Raw genomic sequence first — 18,873 nt, 5'->3', positions numbered from 1 at the left:
ATAATTTAATATTATCCGTTAATATTTACATTTCTAGCATTCTAGAAGGCAGAATATAAAAATAAATTGTTCAGATTACTTTTGCTTTGGCATGTTGTTGTTAATACAAAGATTTTCTAGTGACTGATTTTAACTAACACATCACAGTCTAAATATTTACTTTGACCTATCTAAATGTAAACCTTTACTTTATGTGTGTAATTATTTTAGATATGTGCAAGTCTGATATTACAGAAGTTAAATAAGAAAATAGCAAAAACAAAGCAAAGACTTTCTTGGTGGAACAAATAATTTTTTGGTTTCTAGATCCACTGATCAAAAACAAATTAATCAGTATATATCTATGCTAAAATTTTCATTTGCTTGTAAGTGTGGGTAAGTATTAACCCATATATAGAAGCTATGTAATGTCAGCTGGTTATTTTATATCTTATTGTAAATCAGCCTAAAAGGGTGTTAGTTGTGTAGTCTAAACTTCTCTGTCAGAGCATTTTAATGATATCGAATCTTATACGGGATTTTGCCTTTATAAAAAACATTGAAGGAATATATTAATCACCAAATAACTTGTTTAACTTAGCATTTCATTTACACTGAAGAAAAATTAATTTTTAATTAATCAGAATTTAATTGTAAAATTAATTTCTTACGGAACTGATGTAATGTGGTGAAATACAAATAAATGAAACTAACTTTGTACTTATGGGCTCAGTGGGATTAGTAAAAATAATAGTGTTACAAGTGGTAACATCAGCAAGTTTTATTATGTGTAAACATATATTGTTGAAGTTAAGAATGTTGTGTATACTTCATTTTTATATTGCAGGACTCCTTTAATCCATAATTAACTGTTTACATTAGAAAAAAGTGACTTGTCTTGTACGTCTTTAATTTCCTGTACTTTTAATTTCATAATTCTATATATTTAGACTGAGATCCTTTTTTTCTCCATTACTCTCCAGATGGTTTCTTTCTGTTTGATGAATTTTTTTGTAACAAATTGCTTTTACCATATTTTATATTCCTTTCATGACAATGATTAATAGGACTGAAAAGAAGGTGTACTTCCTTGTATTAGTTTTCCCTCTTTGCTCAAACCATTTGAAAGACTGTAATATTATTTTAGTATAGCTCCTTAGATATGCTGCATTTACTATATTAATTACATTTGTAGTTCTTTCACTTCCTTGTCTCTCTATACTACAGTTCTGATGATGCTGTTGTACATTTTCATTATGTTTTGCCGATTCCATATCAGCTTCTTAAACTTTCATTTTTTTCTGTATTTCTGCCTCGAGGAAATCTTATCACATCTCTCCTTCATGCAGACTTCTTTTGTTATTTTGCACTGTCTACTGATTTCATATTTTAATATTTTGCATTTTTATATTTTCTACAATTAGCTGCCAGTTATATGAACATTTTATTAATGGTATTCAACCCGTCTTTTCTTCTGCCACAAATCCCTTTTTTAATTTTATCCATTAATTTTCATTTGAAACTTTCTTTTCAGATGAAAAATACTAATGACTGCTGATTCAGTTTTATGTAAATCAAGGTATATTTTTACTATTATTTTTCTATAATGTAATTTAAGTAAGAAAATAGGAAAAACAAACACTGAAAAAGAGAGTACAACAAAGAGAGCCTACAAATTTTTAGAATCCTATATAATTTGAACTGAAGCCAAGATCAAATCAACTATTGCTAGGTTTCATTAAAAACAGGTTAACCATTAAGAAAGATTGATATCTAAACAGATAGAATTTTATTTTGTATATGTATTTGTTATATTATTTACTTATTTATTGATAGATTAAAAATTTCTCTTTCCTAATAATTTATTATGATTATTATATATAGTAATTAAAAGATTTTCTTGTAAAATTCTTCTGATATATAATTTAATAATTAATTCTAAATTATTTACTTTTACAGTGTTTGGATAAGTACTAGTATTTGTATCAACAGAATTACTTATCTTAAGTAGCTGCTGGATAAGCTGGTTGCAGTATTTTATTTTTTTGTGATATTTTTATTTCTTTAGGCATCAAATAGTTCCACATCATTGGAAGATGCACGAACTCAGCTTCTTGCTTCTACAGTTCCACAGTCTTTGCCATGTCGCAATAAAGAATTTAATAATATATACAATTTTATTTTAAGAAAAATTGAAGATTTGGCTGGAGGGTGAGTTGAAAGGAAATCAAATTTTTAAGAAAATGTTTTTATCATATTTAGCTATTTAATGTTTTACTTTTATTTATCCCTTGATTTTCTCTCCGTTATGATATTAGAACAGGTGATGTACTGTCCTCTTAGTACTTCACTATGAATTACTAAGAAGAAGAGGAATCTCTTTGTTTATAATTTATAATCTTTTGTACAGCATTATGTTGCAAGCACATTAAGTATGGTTAATTACCTTAAAATATTGTGTAACTGATGTTTCTTTGGTTGTAATTTTGTGTCAACTTTTTCTCATCTGTTTTAAGTTTTTCTTTTCTTTCATGTCCTACAGACTTGCATACTTTACAGTATTTTTGTTTTGCAGTTTTTGTATTCAAGTTTCTGGTGACTCCATTGTCCATTTTTTTATTATAGTAAATTCTATTCCTTTCAGGAAATTTAGTAACCGTTCAAGTTTTCAATAAAGTCATTGTTTATTGATTAGAAAAATTGTTTTCTTTTACTTTTATTGGCTAATTGTACTTGGGCAAGAATTTTTACATGTTATATGATTATGTGTATTGGTTACATCATTGAAACAACATGAATGTTAAAAGAAAGAAGTATAGAAATCTATGAATGCTACCTTGATAGATGGTAAAGTTTTCTACTAAATAACATTTTTTTTTTTTTGAAGTGAATGTAATCAATAGATTTGGTAGAATTATGTGATATTGTAGCTGCCTTCCAAATCTTTACTGCAGCTCTTGTTTTGGAGCTTGCAGACCATTGCAATCCTTGTTCATGTATGAGTGTACCTGTAATTGCATCATATGTAGATTTCTGGAGGTTGTTTTGTTAATTAGAATCCAACATCATAGTGATGGCTAGGAGACAGTGTTGAAGATCTGATAACATTAAAAATAATGTTAATTTAAAATAACATTAAAGATAATGTCCAAGCAGGCCTCAGACTGTTTACTACTGTTTAATAATAAGTAGACTACTTTCTATCTGTACTATTCCCACGTTTTGTCATCAGTTAAATAACTGAATAAGAAATTAAGTAATATTTTTAAGTTTAATATACTGCTTTTAACAATATTACTGATAATTGTTTGGGTAATGCAGTTATTTTTGTTAAAAATGACATATTTAGGTTTCTACATGCATTCTAGTTTAAGTTTTGGTATTTAATTACTCAAATGGATTATACATTTGACTTACAAGAACTATAGTTTTAATTTTTATAATTACCATTATACCAGGTGATTCAAAAAAGGACTTCAGAACTTTAAAAGCATTTTTTTTTTTTTTTTTTTTTTGTCTTCAGTCATTTGACTGGTTTGATGCAGCTCTCCAAGATTCCCTAACTAGTGCTAGTCGTTTCATTTCAGTATACCCTCTACATCCTACATCCCCAACAATTTGTTTTACATACTCCAAACGTGGCCTGCCTACACAATTTTTCCCTTCTACCTGTCCTTCCAATATTAAAGCGACTATTCCATTTAAAAGCATATAAAAATTTATTTATGTAACTTACAGACACAGTTGAGGTCTCATTTCATAGTAAAAGACATCAAGTTTTGACTCGCAAAGTTCACTACTGAACTGCAACACCTGCAACAGTCATCGGTGTTGTTAAAAATGGATACATTTACTGGTACAGAACATGCTCGCTGTGCATTTTGGTTTCATAATTTCCAGCTGGCAACTGCAGTCAGCGTAATTTTCATAAAGAGTATGCTAGGGAGTCTAATAGGCATACAATTTACTCTTGGCATAAAACCTTCATTGGACAGCTTGTTCTGTTTAACATACAAAATCACCAGGATGCCCCATCCCTGAAGCTTCTGTGGAACAACTCAGAAAAAGTATTGTACATAGTGTGAAGAATAACTCGATGTGTGTCACGTGAGACTGACAATCCACAAACTACTGTTTGGCATGTATTATATAAACAATTGCACTTGAAGACAAACTAACCATGGTTCAACACATTACAGATGACAACATAGTTGCTTGGCTGCAGTTTTGTGTGGAAATGATGGATAGAATTGCAAACAACAATAAATTTTTAGACAACATAATTTTTAGTGATAAGTCAAAGTTTTACTCCAGTAGCAAGGTGAACAAACATACAAAAACTACAGCTCATTCTTCTAGTAGGCAACTGTAAATAGTATAATTTATCTGTACATGCTTCAGTATTTTCTAATTCCTCAGTAAGACGATGATGATCAAGAAGGTTACAATTATTATCAGCAAGTATTAATACTTAAAGTATCTTTTCAACTGCATGTGGTCAAATATCTCCATTAAAATATATTGTGAATTATTTTGGATAAAATGCAATATTTTTTTATGTGCAGATTTCATCATTAACAGTATACAGATTAATTTAGGAGGAAAGGGATAAATTCAGGAACTGATTCTAGAGCTTCAAATAAAGATAAAAGTTCAAACAAACATATCCAAATGCTTTGTTATTGAGTTACAGTTAGCAAAAAATTTTGTCCTGATTTCAGTCCCTCTGGTGAAATGAAGTTATACTAAAATTCTTAAGGGCGCTCTATAATGGGGTAAACCTGATAATTTCTTGATGTTTTTTTGATCTGAAAATTGAATAAAACAGGTCCCAGGAGTCTATTTTCCTTAGTTATCATGATATCCAATATAAAACAGAAAAATTTGATGATGAAAACTTGTTTTTTTTTTAGGTTTGAAGTACAGTAATTTTGTTAAAGGACTAATAAATGTATAAATTTCATTATCAAAACTTTTAGAGAATTTAATTCTGAGAAAATTGATGTAATAATTATCAAAAACCAATAAAAATTGACCTTTATTATTAAAAATTGTTATTTTTTAATACAGTAAATTTATACCTGTGTAAAATAAAAATATTTAAAAAAATACTCATTGTTTATACCGTATTAATTACAAATATTCCACCATTGACATCGATGCACTTTTCAACTTGTTCTAGTATGAAAGGGCCTATTAATTTGTTAATGTTGTTCAATCATGCCACACCAAACATTCGCCGAAAATCATTGCTGAAAATTTTATTCATCTACAGCATATGGGTTTTCTTCAGACTGATGTGAATTCTGTGTATTGTTTATGCCATTATGGGTAAAAGTAGCTTTGTCTGCAAATAGTGTGAACGGAATTAAGAGATAATTATTATTAATGCATTGACAGAATTCTAGTTGTCTGGGATGGTCACCAAGCTGGAGGTGTTGAATTTTCTGAACATGATAAGGATGCATTCTGTGAGCATGTAATGTCTATAATGTACTTTGTGGAATATTGAATCCTGTAGAAATCCTACACATGCTCATTTTAGGACTATGTTGTGCCACCAGAAGAATGTACTCCATTTCATCCTCATGTACCAGTTGGTGTTCAAATGAAACATGAGTGCTGGCAAGTGTACCATTTTCATGAAAAAATTAGAAATTTTACAAAATATTTTATTTGGAACCACTCATCCAGGATACCTGTCGGTATTCTTCCACCACAGTTGGAGCACTTCCATCACAAAAGCCATACACAAAAATCGTATCAACATATTCTGCTTGAGTGAAGAGATGCTGGCTTTTTAAAAACAGAATTTCACTTTTTTAAATTCAGATTCTATTGGAAAAATGTAGTTACAATTTGAAGTACAACAAACACAGAAACACTACATAACTTGATTCTCTGAAAAAAAATAACGCAATAATAATTCAACTAAACCACTTAATGTTTATTTTTATTATATAACCACAATTTAATGACAACAAAGAGTAGTATCAAATTAATTTCAAAGCATACAGTAATATTGCCAACCTAATTTTTCAAAGGTTTAAAAACAACTATTTTTAATTTTTACAAGTAACATTTTTCTGTTATGTTTATCTTTGTTTTTAATAATAAAAGTGTTTTTTGTGTTTTTTATAGTCTTTATTACATCAATTTTCTCAGAATTAAATTCTCTAGTAGTTTTGATAATAAAATGTGTTCATATATAAGTCTTTCAACAAAGCTATTGTACTTCAAATCTAAAAATCCTGTTTTTCATCACTGAATTTTACATTGATATCATGAAAACTACAGGAGATCCAGTTCTGGGTCCTGTTTTTTTTTATTTTTCAGATCAAAAAACATAACAAACCATAAAGTTTATCCCTTATGTAATGCCTTATAGTTTTAGTATGACCTCATTTCACTGGGGAACTGAAATCCAGGTGTAATTTTTCACTGGCTCTAACTCAAAAACAAAGGGTTTTAGAACATACTAACTTTGTATTAAATCTGTGATTATGTCCATTATATGTGAAGAAAAGTTAAGGCAAAAAATATTATTAAAAAAATATTGACTAAAACAGTATATGCTTTAAATAATTCCCAACCCACTTTTGTTAAGTTTGATGCTATTAGCTGGATAGTTATGAGATAAAAGTTAATGATTCCTCCTATCATCATTTACACAGATAACAAAATCTGAACATGATATTGAGATGTTAACTAGAAATTTAATATATTTTCCTTCAAATACAATACATCCAAAGAATGAGAACATTTTCTTGCTTATTTCTAAGGAATAGTACATTGCAACTAAATTTTATAATGTTAACATTGCAGGTTATATAACATTTACAAGTAATTATGTAGAAATTAAATTAAGTTGTATGTTCAGTGTAGTTTTTTTTTACAAGTAAATTAAAGGGGCATACATCATAAAAATTAAGATTAAATAAATTGGAAGGTTAAACAGAGTATATGTAGGAATAGTAATCATGTTAAAATCACTTGCATTTCTAAAAAAAAAGCTGTGTATTGTACCTTTTGTGACATCATCATAATATGAGTTCAGTACCCTACTCCATCCCACATCATGAAATGCTATATTATACCTTGTAATTTCTGTTTGAATATTTTTATACATTATTATTTAAACTCCATTTTTATTTATGAATCCTTCAGTTAGTGATTTTTATACATAAAAATAATAAATTGTATTATAAAAATATGGTATACTATGGGTGCTTGAAGGGACAAAGAAAACAATACACACATTCATTCATTTTCTAACATACAGGGTGGCGCATGAAATGATCCAACATTTGTTTTTGTTAAAAATATTTATTTGAATCTCAGTACAGAAAAGTAAAATACAATGTTTTTCAACACAACTTTAAAACACAGAATTTTGCGTTTTAAAGCTCAAAAACGCACATTTTTTTATTAACAATCCCATCTAGTGAAAATATGCCTCATCCAGAGATTATGTTATGCTTATCACATGTTCAATATGATCACCATTACATCTAGCAACTTCTTCAACATGAACTCCTTGTTAATAACTTTTTCCTCTACTCCCCTGGGCTGGTCCAACTGGTAGGTATAGCGCCACCCAGAGAAGTGTCTGATTACTCTAATGAGCCTCCCCACCTGCTGGCTGTAAATCCGGCATGGTAGGTCAGCTTGCCGGTCAGCTCTTTTAAGTTTTTTGTTGCCCTTTTTGGCACCATGCCTGAACATTACTGTCAGAATGCGATGCCGGGTCTTTTCTCTTTTCTTTTCTTTTATCCTACTAATCCCTTGGAGTCCCCAGTTGATCATTAATGCTGACACATCACAGCATGTCGCCCTCACCACTGGGACTATCCTCTCTGCCCTACTCCAAAAACTCTGATGCCTTTCCTCGATGTCCTTTAATTGGATTACTTCTTTTACAAAATCATAAACACTTCCAATGTTCCTCTTTCTGAGCATATATTCAGTTTGGTGTCCTGGACTTTTCCCTGTAATGTCTGCTATTCCCTCAAGGTGATCCACTTACTGCAATCAAATATCGTGTGTTCTGCAGTATCATCCTCGTTGCAGAACATACATTTGGGATCATGTCTTCTCCCGATCCTGTATAGGTAGTTGTTAAAGTTCCTATGACCAGTGAATACTTGTGAGGTATAATAGTTAACCTCTCCAAACCTTCGATTATTCCAGGCCATTAAGTCTGGAATGAGATCTTTAGTCCATCTCACAACATCTCCTTCATGCCATCTATTACTCCATTTCTCCATTAACCTGGCCTTAGCCTCCTGCTTATCCATTCCTTGCGTAATTTTTCTCCTTTCTTCCACTTGCAGCTCAACTGGTGGTGAGGAGGACAGTACACACAGCGCCTCATAAGAGACTGTTCTGTAAGCTGATATTACCCCAAGTAACATTTTTCGATGAATTCTATTCATCCGTTTGAGATTCCTTTTATGTCGTAGAGAGGGCCGTCTAACTGGTGCAGTGGTGCCACACCAGTTAATAATTTGATGACACATATCTTTGGTTATCTCATTGAACACCTCAATGATCAGCACTCGCAGTTCCATCACTGTATGAGGATGTTTAGGGCAAACCATTTCCTTTAGAAATCCCCAAAGAAAATAATCACATGGATTCAAATCAGGACTGTTAGGGGGCCAGTTCTGTTCACACGCAAAACGATTAGGAAATCGGTTTGAAATGACATTTGCGTTAAAAGGTTTAATACAGAAAGTCTAAAACAACATTAGCTGTGTTTGGTCTGGCTCTGTCCTGCATGAACCACTCATTTTCTAATTTAAACGCTTTTGCAAGAAGCTGAGGAACAAAATTATTATGCAGCATGTTTACTTAACTGTGTGTTCAAAAAAGAGTGGCCCTATTACTCTGTGACTTGAGTAGCAGCCCATACCGTAATTCTTGGAGCGTGATGCACCTTTTCATGGAGCACATGCAGATTTTCAGAAGCCCAAAAATGCACATTTTGTTTATTAACAACCTCGTATTGGTGAAAATGTGCCGCATCTGAAAACCAAACATTGTTCAACAAATACATATTAGTTCACAGTACATTCAGTGAATGCCATTTGTTTATGTTTGTTGCCAACTGTTAATTTAGACAACACTGCTATTATGTACGGTTACAAATGCTAATCAGTTTTTTAAATTCACTACACAGATTGCCTAAAAATCCCAAGTTATGCTGCTGCTTTTCTTGTTGATTTGCCCGGGCTCCTCAGCAATGCTGCTCTGACAGCTTTGACATTCTGTGGAGATGAACATTGGCAGGCTGTTTGCACTTACTCTCAAATACTGAACCATCACTATTCAGTTTTTTTTGTAAAGTCTACATATTGTTTTAAATGAGAACAACCACCGAGTTTGAAAATGTGCGTGAAACTGTCTTTGTGTAAGCACCACATTTTTTGTTTCATTAAAAAACAACACAGTTTTTATGTGCTGTTCTACAGTCAGTCTTCTTTTGTCAGCCATCTTTGGAACAATATGCAGTTAGCGCACTTGGAAAGGGAAGAAACTAATATTCATGAACTGCTGTCACTTCTGCCAACATAAAACACATTAATTAACCTAAACAATTATTACCAAAACAAATATTGGATCGTTTCATGCACCACCCTGCAGAAGTTTTCAAAGTTATTTTATTAGGTTTTCTGTCCTTCTTTAAACGAAAACATTCTAAGCCAACCAAAAATTCCATTGTATGTTCAAGGCAGTTCAATGATTCTAATTATGATGTGTCATACAAATGAAAAAAGTTTGCTAATACCCGGGAAGTAAACTAGAACCTTTGTTTAAAACTGGAAGAGTATCATCTACATTTGCACATGTAAACAAATCCTAGAAAGTAAAAAGAGTTAATAAAAGAATGATTGGCCTACTTTAAAATGGTTGATGGTAAAAATGTTTGCGATATTTCTGAAAACATTAATGAAATTTCAGTTGATAAGAACTGAATACTCAAATTTTTATGGGCTTAATACTTCTGTAAATTGTTATACATAGTGTGTCCTTGTAAGTGAGGCATTATCTAAGTATCACGTTATAGGCAATTTCTAATTTCTGAAAGCATTACTCTTTGCAATTATCAGAATTCTAATGAATTCATGAACAGTAGTTCATGAATTTGAACAATGAAATGTATTCAAAAAGTGGTGTATTTTTTGTCCGTCAAAAAAAAATTATTTTCACTTTTTTTTTTTAATAAGCAGCACGCTCTAGTTCACCTTCAACTAAGACTTCCTGAACTAACTTTAAATCTACAATTTTTCCTGATTTCAAGTTCATTACCAAAAAAATAAGGTCAGAATCCAGGGGAATCAAACTACCCATCACTAGCTGACCATACTTTTTGTTTAAGAATTAATTAACTTTTGTCTTCCTTTCCGTTTCAATCCAAATACTATGAATAATATGGTAGAAAATTGGTTAATAATGCTATCATAAGATGTTCTTGACTATGAAGGCATCCCTAAGATACTGGTTTATACTTTATGGGACTGGAAAATGGTACTGGATAAATAAAGCAGTTGCATGTGAAATATTTTTATTTGTTTTTATTGCATGGGATTTTTGGATATCATAAGCCTTTCTGATTGGTGTAGTACTTGGAGGATGTTGAAAATTAGTTGAATTGATAGGTCAGCTCACGCTAAGTTAGTGAGATAAATGAACCTCAAGGTAAGCAGAAAAAGAGAAAAACTTGTGGCAGAATCTTGTAGAGACAAACTAAGTTGATATTAAGACATTTGAGGTATGTTTAATTTGGTAACATAGAAATTTGTAGAGGGCAAAAATTGAAGAGGTGTAGATTGGAATGTATTAAACAGGTAACTTAGGATATAATTATTGTATTGAGGTTAAAAGTTAAATAAAAAAAAAAAAAAAAAACCCCAAAGAGAATTGCATCAAACCAATAAAATAACTGATTACCCAAAAAATACATATGTTTATTTAAATTTAACACTTTTTTTTAAACATCAATATTTCATTTAACCGGTAATTTCTTTTTACTTTTTCAGGTGTATGTATATAAGTGGAGTACCTGGTACAGGAAAGACAGCAACCGTTCATGCAGTAATTAAAAAATTACAACTTGAGGCTAAGCAAAATGATTTACCAGATTTTGATGTGGGTTGAGAAACATTTTCTACCTTAACACATTACATTTTCACTTAGAATTAAATTCTGTGAGGTTTTTCAAAGCTGTATTAGTATGATATGGAATATAGTTTGTATTCCTTAAAAAAACATTTTGTATACCCTTATAATTATTCATCAAAGATTTATAGTATTGGTGAAACAGTGGAACACTTGATAAGTTATTATTTTTATGTTCCAATAAGAATAAGGGCATTAGGTGAAAAATAATTTTCCATTGAGTATTGCTGTATAACTATTTACTATGCTTATTGAAATAGATTGGAAAATTAAAATGCTTGGAAAATTAAAATGCTCAAAGACGATTTACACAAATGATTACTTAAATCTAAAAGTAGATGGTCATTTTTTATTCTTAAATTGTCATCATCATCATTATATATTAATCAAATAGTACAAAAAAGTTATAAATTAAAGAAGAAATAATAATAAAAATGAATTAATATGTAATGTGTATGAAAGTGTAAAAAACAGGTATTTCTCTATGTATAAAAAAAAAATAACACAACCTAAAAGAAAGCTGCATCACTTTAGGAAATTCCAATTAAAAGCATAAAGTTAGCTTAAAATATCATTTAACACAAAACAAATTTTAAGGGGATAACAATGTAAAGTGTTTGTGCTGAAAAACTTTTCAAAAAAACATTTTATTAAATTTAAAAAACTATTAGATATTGGTGTTTCCCATATTTATCCAAGAGTGGACTTGAACTTTATCTTTCTTGAGTTAAATTTCATCTTATCTAATCCTTTAAAATGTGTGTACAAGATGTGGGCAATCTGAGTTAATATTTCAGTTATTTAGACTTTTTTGCTAACTTTATGCTTTCAATTGAGTTTGTCTAAAATATGCTTCTTACCTGTTTTTTTGTTAATAGCTTTTTTAATTATTATAATTTTTAATTGATACTAATTTAATATCTACTGATGAATATTTAATGATCAAAATGTCTTTCTAGTTTTTGAATAAAGTAATTTTTTTACCACGATTATGTTATGAACTTATAAAATATTTCTTAATTTTGAGAAAGTTGATTGATGCTTATTACTTATTTTTATAAATATTCTCAAATTATAAGTTAGTACAGATCACTATTATTCAAATTACTTATTTCAATTTATTATTATTTTGGATGAAAATATTAGTGGAAATAAATACATATAATCATTTGTATGTTTGTAATGTGTAATATTTTGAATAGATTTACTTTTTCAGTGGGTAAAATTCTGCTGCTAACTGTTGCTCTTTTGTTATGTAATACAATATGGCGACAATATTTTGATTAACTAGTTTTTTTTAATCTAAATTTAAGGTTCATATTTTAATGATTTTATATTTATAATATTAATTATTACAAGTATTTAATGATAAAAAGTAGTTTCATTATTCAGATCACTTTCCAAATGTGTACTATTAAGTTTAAATATATATGTGTGTGTACGTTTTTAAGGCAAACTTTAAAGTTTGTAACATTATTATAAACAAAAAAAAGTGGAATGCAGTTAATGTAAATAAAACTCTCTCAGTATTATTTTTTATTTTTCAAAAATGTATTTGTTATTAGTAAAGTTAAGGAATTTAATAGTTGTTTTCAAGTACTGAACAGCCATTATTTGTCAGAAATGCAATAAAATGAACAATAATTATGATAATTAAACAGTTTGGAAACTGTTGTAAGTCTTCTGAAAATTATATATTATATTTTCATTTATTGTAGTTTGTTGAAGTGAATGGGTTACGATTGACTGAGCCCCGTCAAGCTTACACTCGTATGTGGCAGACACTCACTGGACAGCGTTTAACACCTGAGCAAGCTCAGAGGTCTCTTGACAAAAAATATTCATCTGTCTCTAAGAAAACTACTGTGCTTCTTGTTGATGAGGTTTGTGGCAATTACTTTTACTTTTTTTTTATGAACTGGTGTATATTATCTTTTGATAGTATGTTTTGTTACTTATCTCAAAAAGATGTAATTATTACCAATTGTGTAATCACCAATTTCACTTCACTGATTAGCATATCTAGCTAATTTTATTGAAAATATTGTTTTAATCTATGAGCTCTATTCAGCAAATATTTGAACATAAGCAATAAAAAGAAAACTTTGCCTATTGACTATCTCCTTCCATTACAGGAAGCATTTTTGTATTACTCTTTAGGAATGGTTACCAGCTGTGCTTTCACATTTATTTATCCTTCAAGTCATCAAATCAGAATTCTTTCAGTGACCATCTTCAGCTGGGGGTACAGTAGAACTTCAATAGCCATGTCTGATGAGTAAGGAACATAGAAGAACAGAAGAAGGAACATGAAGATGCTTGACCAAGAAATCCTGGATCAGACATCCTGCATTATTGGAATAATGCAGGTACATTTGTAATCTAATTATGCACCTGCCTATTCATCATGTTACATGAAGATTAACCCATGTCAATGTTCATGAGGTTTTTGCTTTTGAGAACTTCTTTGTCATTTTTACTGTGACTTAACACTTTGATGTCTAATATCAGATTCTTTATAGCTGCTTAGTGTTGGCTCCTAACAAAACATTCAACTGCATGAAATGTGTTTGAATGAAATATTAATATTGCCTGTTTTACACCTTTTAATCAGCTTCGTTTAAATTTAAGTTTAACTGTAAAATTCATCATTTCGACCAGTTTGTAAGAAGGCATAATAAAATAATCAAGATTAAAATGTACATATATACAATAATGTCAAAAAAACAACTTAACCACCAAATATAGTAGCAGAAAAACTTAAAAACAACTAATACCATAGTCGACTTTCGCAGGACCCTGCATCATCATTCGATACATAATTCTACAATTACATCAACAAATAACAAAAAAACAAAAAAAAACTTAAAACATGTAGAAAACATAAACCCTAACAACCACAAAATTTATAACAACCTTACTTCACTGCCATATTGGAATGATGTAAATTTAAAACATCTCACAGCTATGTTCATAAACATTGTTGCCAACTGCTACAACCCAATATGTCTTTAATTAAAACATCATCTGCAAAAATGATGTGTTGGTTAATCATTTCATACTCAACAAGAAAATAACAAGAGATTATTAATCGTTTTTTCTTAGAATACAGTTACACAAATAAAATAATAGAAAAGAATTTACACACACACACACATATATATATTTTTTTATATATACAATCTAAATATAATAATTTAGAAGTAACGAGGAAAAATAATTTATATAATTTAACATAATAATATAAATATAATGTAAATAGATATCTAAAGGTTAATCTTAAGGTATTATAAATTCTTGTAGTAATCACTGTTAATTTTTTAACTGCTGATGACAATATGGATTTACATTTTATTCTTATTAAATAGGGTATTATTTTGATGATGTATTTTTAGTTGTTTTTTTTTTTTGTATTTTTCAGCTGGATTATTTGTGTAATAGAAGGCAAGATGTAATATACAACATACTTGACTGGCCTACTAAACAGGGTTCTGCCCTTGTAATTCTTACTATTGCTAACACAATGGATCTTCCAGAACGAACATTGAAAGGCAAAGTAACTAGCAGAATGGTATGTTGTTTGATAGTGTACTTATTGTATATACATAAATAATAGTTGTGTTATTAAAAATGCAATTTATTTTATAAGTTGATTTAACTCAAAATATTTCTAAAAACTTGTTGAAGGTGCTTTAAAAATTGTTACTGTCAGATGTTAGTAACTGAAAGTTTGCAATTAGAAGAGTATTTATTGTTTAATTCTCTTTTGATGATTGGTTACAATCTGTATAGGTACATCTTTGAAGCAACAACATTAAGTTCAGACACTTTTTTTTTAATTTTACACATTTGTTTTTTATCATGTATTTTATGTTTGTAAACATGATTATGATTGACTATATGAAGTTTCTGACCTTCCATGTGAGATATCTAATTTTAAAACTGTTTAATTGTTTTTGACATTTTTGATCAGAAAATAAACCATGGATCAATGACGTTTGGTACTCCCACTAAATGAGATGCACAGTATAATTTTTTTTTTCTCAATAGGACACAGAACAGTCAAAATTCATTAAGAATTCTGTTGTGGTATGTTACTAATGTAATTGTCATAATAAGATGGAAAAATAAGTATTATACTCTTTATTTAACAAAATTTTCAACAGGTTTTTATCAAGTCAACCAAAAAACAGTTTTTAAATATCTGTAACATGTTTTACCTTAAGAAGTAAGAGTAAACATTTTCTACTATTTAAAACTCCAGTCTTCTTTCAAAATATTATCCAGATAAATTTAAAGTATGAAGTGAAATTCACTAAAAAGGAAAATCATTCATTTAAAATATGAATCTTTTTACAATTTTACTGTAATATGGATGATAAAAACTATGAATAAAACTAAGAAGAAAAGTGTTTTGAAGAAGAATATAAACAATTTGTAAACAAAAAAGTCTGTTTTCTTGATTATTAAGAGACAACACTAAATCTGTGACTTGGAATTTGCTTATTTGCCATCTATTATTGCATTTATTTGTTTAGTAAGTGTTTATTATTAACATTTTCTAAATATGTAAGTGCAATAGAGTGTCAGTCTGCCCAAGCCCCATTATTACAGCAGGAGAAGTCTTCACTTAGATCACTTATCTCTAATTTTTAAGAAGAGATGTGAGCTGTAATAACATGTTCTGTTTTTTAGGGTTTGACCCGGCTAGTGTTTCAACCATACACACATCATCAACTCCAAGAAATAGTTTTAAATCGTCTTTCTGGTAATAGCAGTTTTCATCCAGATGCTGTACAACTTGTTGCTAGGTAATTATTCAGTTCTTTTTATACTCAAGACTATAATGAATAAAATTTCTTGTCAACATTACTTGTAGGATAAAAAGTCTTTTTTTTTTTTTTTGGAAGGGAGGTGGAATTGTATTTATGTACGGAATGCTGGACTCCCACTGGTATCTTATCAAACCGCTAATAATAGACTACCAGCTAAACCCCCCCACCCCCTTTCTACCAGGACTCAGCCCAGAACCATTTTACTTCAGAAATTACTTCAGACTGACTCCTCCTATCCTTGCCTGAGAAGGCCTCTACCTAGTTTTCACCTGGCTCAGATTATCCAGGTTGCCTTTCTTGGCCCTGAGAATGCCTGTGATGAATTGGGCCACACTTTCCCAGTTGTTCAGATCACGTTGTGGGAGCTCAGTGCTTTGAAATTTACCTCTAGTGTCCCTCGATCTGCCGCCCACCTAGCTTATTTGAAAAAGGTGTCACAGCATCATTGCATACACCAGAGCATACATCATCTGCATAGAGCCAGTTGCAGGATGGTGTTTTCCTTATTCCCTTATTTTCCCTAAGCGCAGAAGTACCTGTGACTCGTTAAGAATGGGCCATGTAGTATTCCACTTCTCCATAATGCTGCTGTATACAATCTGACCAGAGGGATAAGCCTTGCGGTCGTAGGTCTCGTGCCAGGCGAGGAATGTGCGAGTCCATTCCTCCCTGGCAATGGTCTTCTGGTCTTCGCCTGCCTGTCATCTCCTGTAGGCGTCCTGGTGATCCCTTGCTAAAGAAGCAGTGAGTATAATGCCAGCGACCACCAGAACGGCAGTCTCGGAAACTGTCCTATATGCGGAAGTGACTCGCAAGGCAGCAGTGCCTTGCACCTGCACAAACCACTTCAATATGCTTCTTCATTAAAACCACAATCTGTCTCACTGAGGGCTAGTAGAGACAGCCCATGGTTGTCCAGCTAGGTGCTGACCCTATGCATCACTCAGCTGGGCGCACTGCACATTACAGTCTGCAACAAGTAGTGCAACATTGTCAGCATACCCAGCCGAGGTCGACCAAGGTTCGTTCTAAAGATCAGGCTGAGAATCAACCCCTGCACTGCCCCTGATGTGATCAAGGTCTTACACCAGCCTGTCACGGTCTCGTAGATGAGTGTGGCTTTTCAGGTATGCGTCCACCATTCTGAGGAGGTCTCAAGGTATGTAGAATGAATGCTTCCGGGCCAAGCATATTGCTCCACCGTGTGCAGAGTTGAATGCTTTTTTCATGTACAACATATGAAAAGGACCACACAGCACAAAATATTATTATGGTCCTCTGCTCGCCGCACTGCCTTAACAACCTATTGGACTGCATCTAGGGTTGACCAGGCCCATCAGAAACCAATAATTATCCAACTAGCCTGTCGGTTGGATGACAGGCCACCTGCTCAATTCGTTGCCACAATTAGTCTCTCCCTTAAGAGCTTCTCCAATACTTCTCAGCTATGTCAAGCATACACAATGGGCAGTAGGAGGATAGCGATAATCCAGTTCTCCTTTGTTCTTGGGGATCAGCACAAGAAGCACAGTCTTCTGTCTGGCGTTGAAGGCCCCAGCCTCCAGATATGCACTGTTTATGTCTAGAAGCAGACGGGGCCTGCAATGCCCCACCAGCCTGAGGACCTCACCTGGTATGCCATTGGAAATTCTGTTTACACCTTATTTGTATATCAATGGTGCTACTAATATGTTTTATTAAAAATAAATAAAATTAAAAAGATTACTTCAATGATATTTAATTTTCCCTAAATTAAATAATAAAAATTTATAGTAAAAGATATTAAAGAAGTAAATTACTTAATAAAATATCAGTCTCAGGAAGATAATAGTATAAATTGCAACAACTACACAAAATTAAAGGAATAGATTATGTATAACAAATAGTGTTGTGCTAGTAACTAGTTATTTTGTACATTGCTGCAAAATAATATTTAAAAAAATTATTTATATTAAGCATAAAATGTTTTTTTGCAGTTCTGAGTTAAAACACCCATATTAAATCAAAAAAAGGAAACTTAAATAATAAATGTGATACTTATAATTTAATAATGCTACTTTTTCAGAATTCAGTAACAAAATATCCTACTCTACTAAACAGCATTTGTATCTGTGTCTGTGTGTGCACTGCTTTTATCTTAGCACCGGAATGTACCGATCACTACTGGAAAATACTGATTTGTTAGTACAAGTCTCGTGGTGGCCAGGTGTATACTTGTTATATTATTATATATCAATATACTGTATATATATATATTGATATATGTATCGAAGTTTTGGAAAAATTTAGTACTTTTTAACCGATCCGAATTTTTAAATGAAAATCGCAAGTATCTCAAAAATGTTCGGTCCTAGCATTCTGAAAAATTTTATCAACCCACTCTACGACTCCCCATCTGCTGCCAGTGGTACCCGTCGGATGATAATATTTTCAAGAGCCCCAGTTTATAAATTGTGGAGGGGGTGTGATGGGGTGTCACCATTATATCTTGGCAATTGTTTGTCCGATTTTCACAATTCGAACGACATATGTATCAGTAGGTTGAGCACTAACTGTTTAACGCATTGAGTACACTTGGTTGACCAGATCTTGGTTATTCGAAAATTAAATTGTTTAGCCCTATGTTTTGATTCCACTTACCCTCCATAAAATGTACTGATCTGATTTTTCACTAAATACGCTCAAACCTGTGTGCTAGTGTAGCTGTAAGGTATAAAATTACAAATACTAAAAAGTAGAAAATGAAAAATATATAAAAAAACGTTTTAAAAACCACTCTTTTATTAAATGCACTAAATAGTAGAAAATAAAAAAATTTAAAAAAATAGAAATATTTTAAACCCCACTCTTAAATTAAACTCACTAAAATGTAAAATAA

The 18,873-nt window shown here is 31.1% G+C and overlaps 1 protein-coding gene across 2 annotated transcripts in view; it reads left to right on the top strand.

Annotated features, from left to right (window-relative positions):
* Nucleotides 1-18,873, top strand: part of Orc1 (origin recognition complex subunit 1) — a 58,649-nt gene that overhangs the window by 25,732 nt on the left and 14,044 nt on the right. For both annotated transcript variants that reach the window (XM_075357001.1, XM_075357002.1), the window contains exons 5-9: nt 2,048-2,190; nt 11,022-11,130; nt 12,879-13,043; nt 14,582-14,731; nt 15,856-15,971. In XM_075357001.1, the coding sequence (XP_075213116.1) occupies nt 2,048-2,190; nt 11,022-11,130; nt 12,879-13,043; nt 14,582-14,731; nt 15,856-15,971 (683 nt within the window). The remainder of the gene's footprint in view (nt 1-2,047; nt 2,191-11,021; nt 11,131-12,878; nt 13,044-14,581; nt 14,732-15,855; nt 15,972-18,873) is intronic.

The sequence above is a fragment of the Lycorma delicatula genome, chromosome 2 (assembly GCF_047948215.1).
Source record: "Lycorma delicatula isolate Av1 chromosome 2, ASM4794821v1, whole genome shotgun sequence".
Lineage (NCBI taxonomy): Eukaryota > Metazoa > Arthropoda > Insecta > Hemiptera > Fulgoridae > Lycorma > Lycorma delicatula.
Note: the sequence above shows the minus strand (reverse complement) of the source record. Positions and strands in the feature narration are given on the sequence as shown.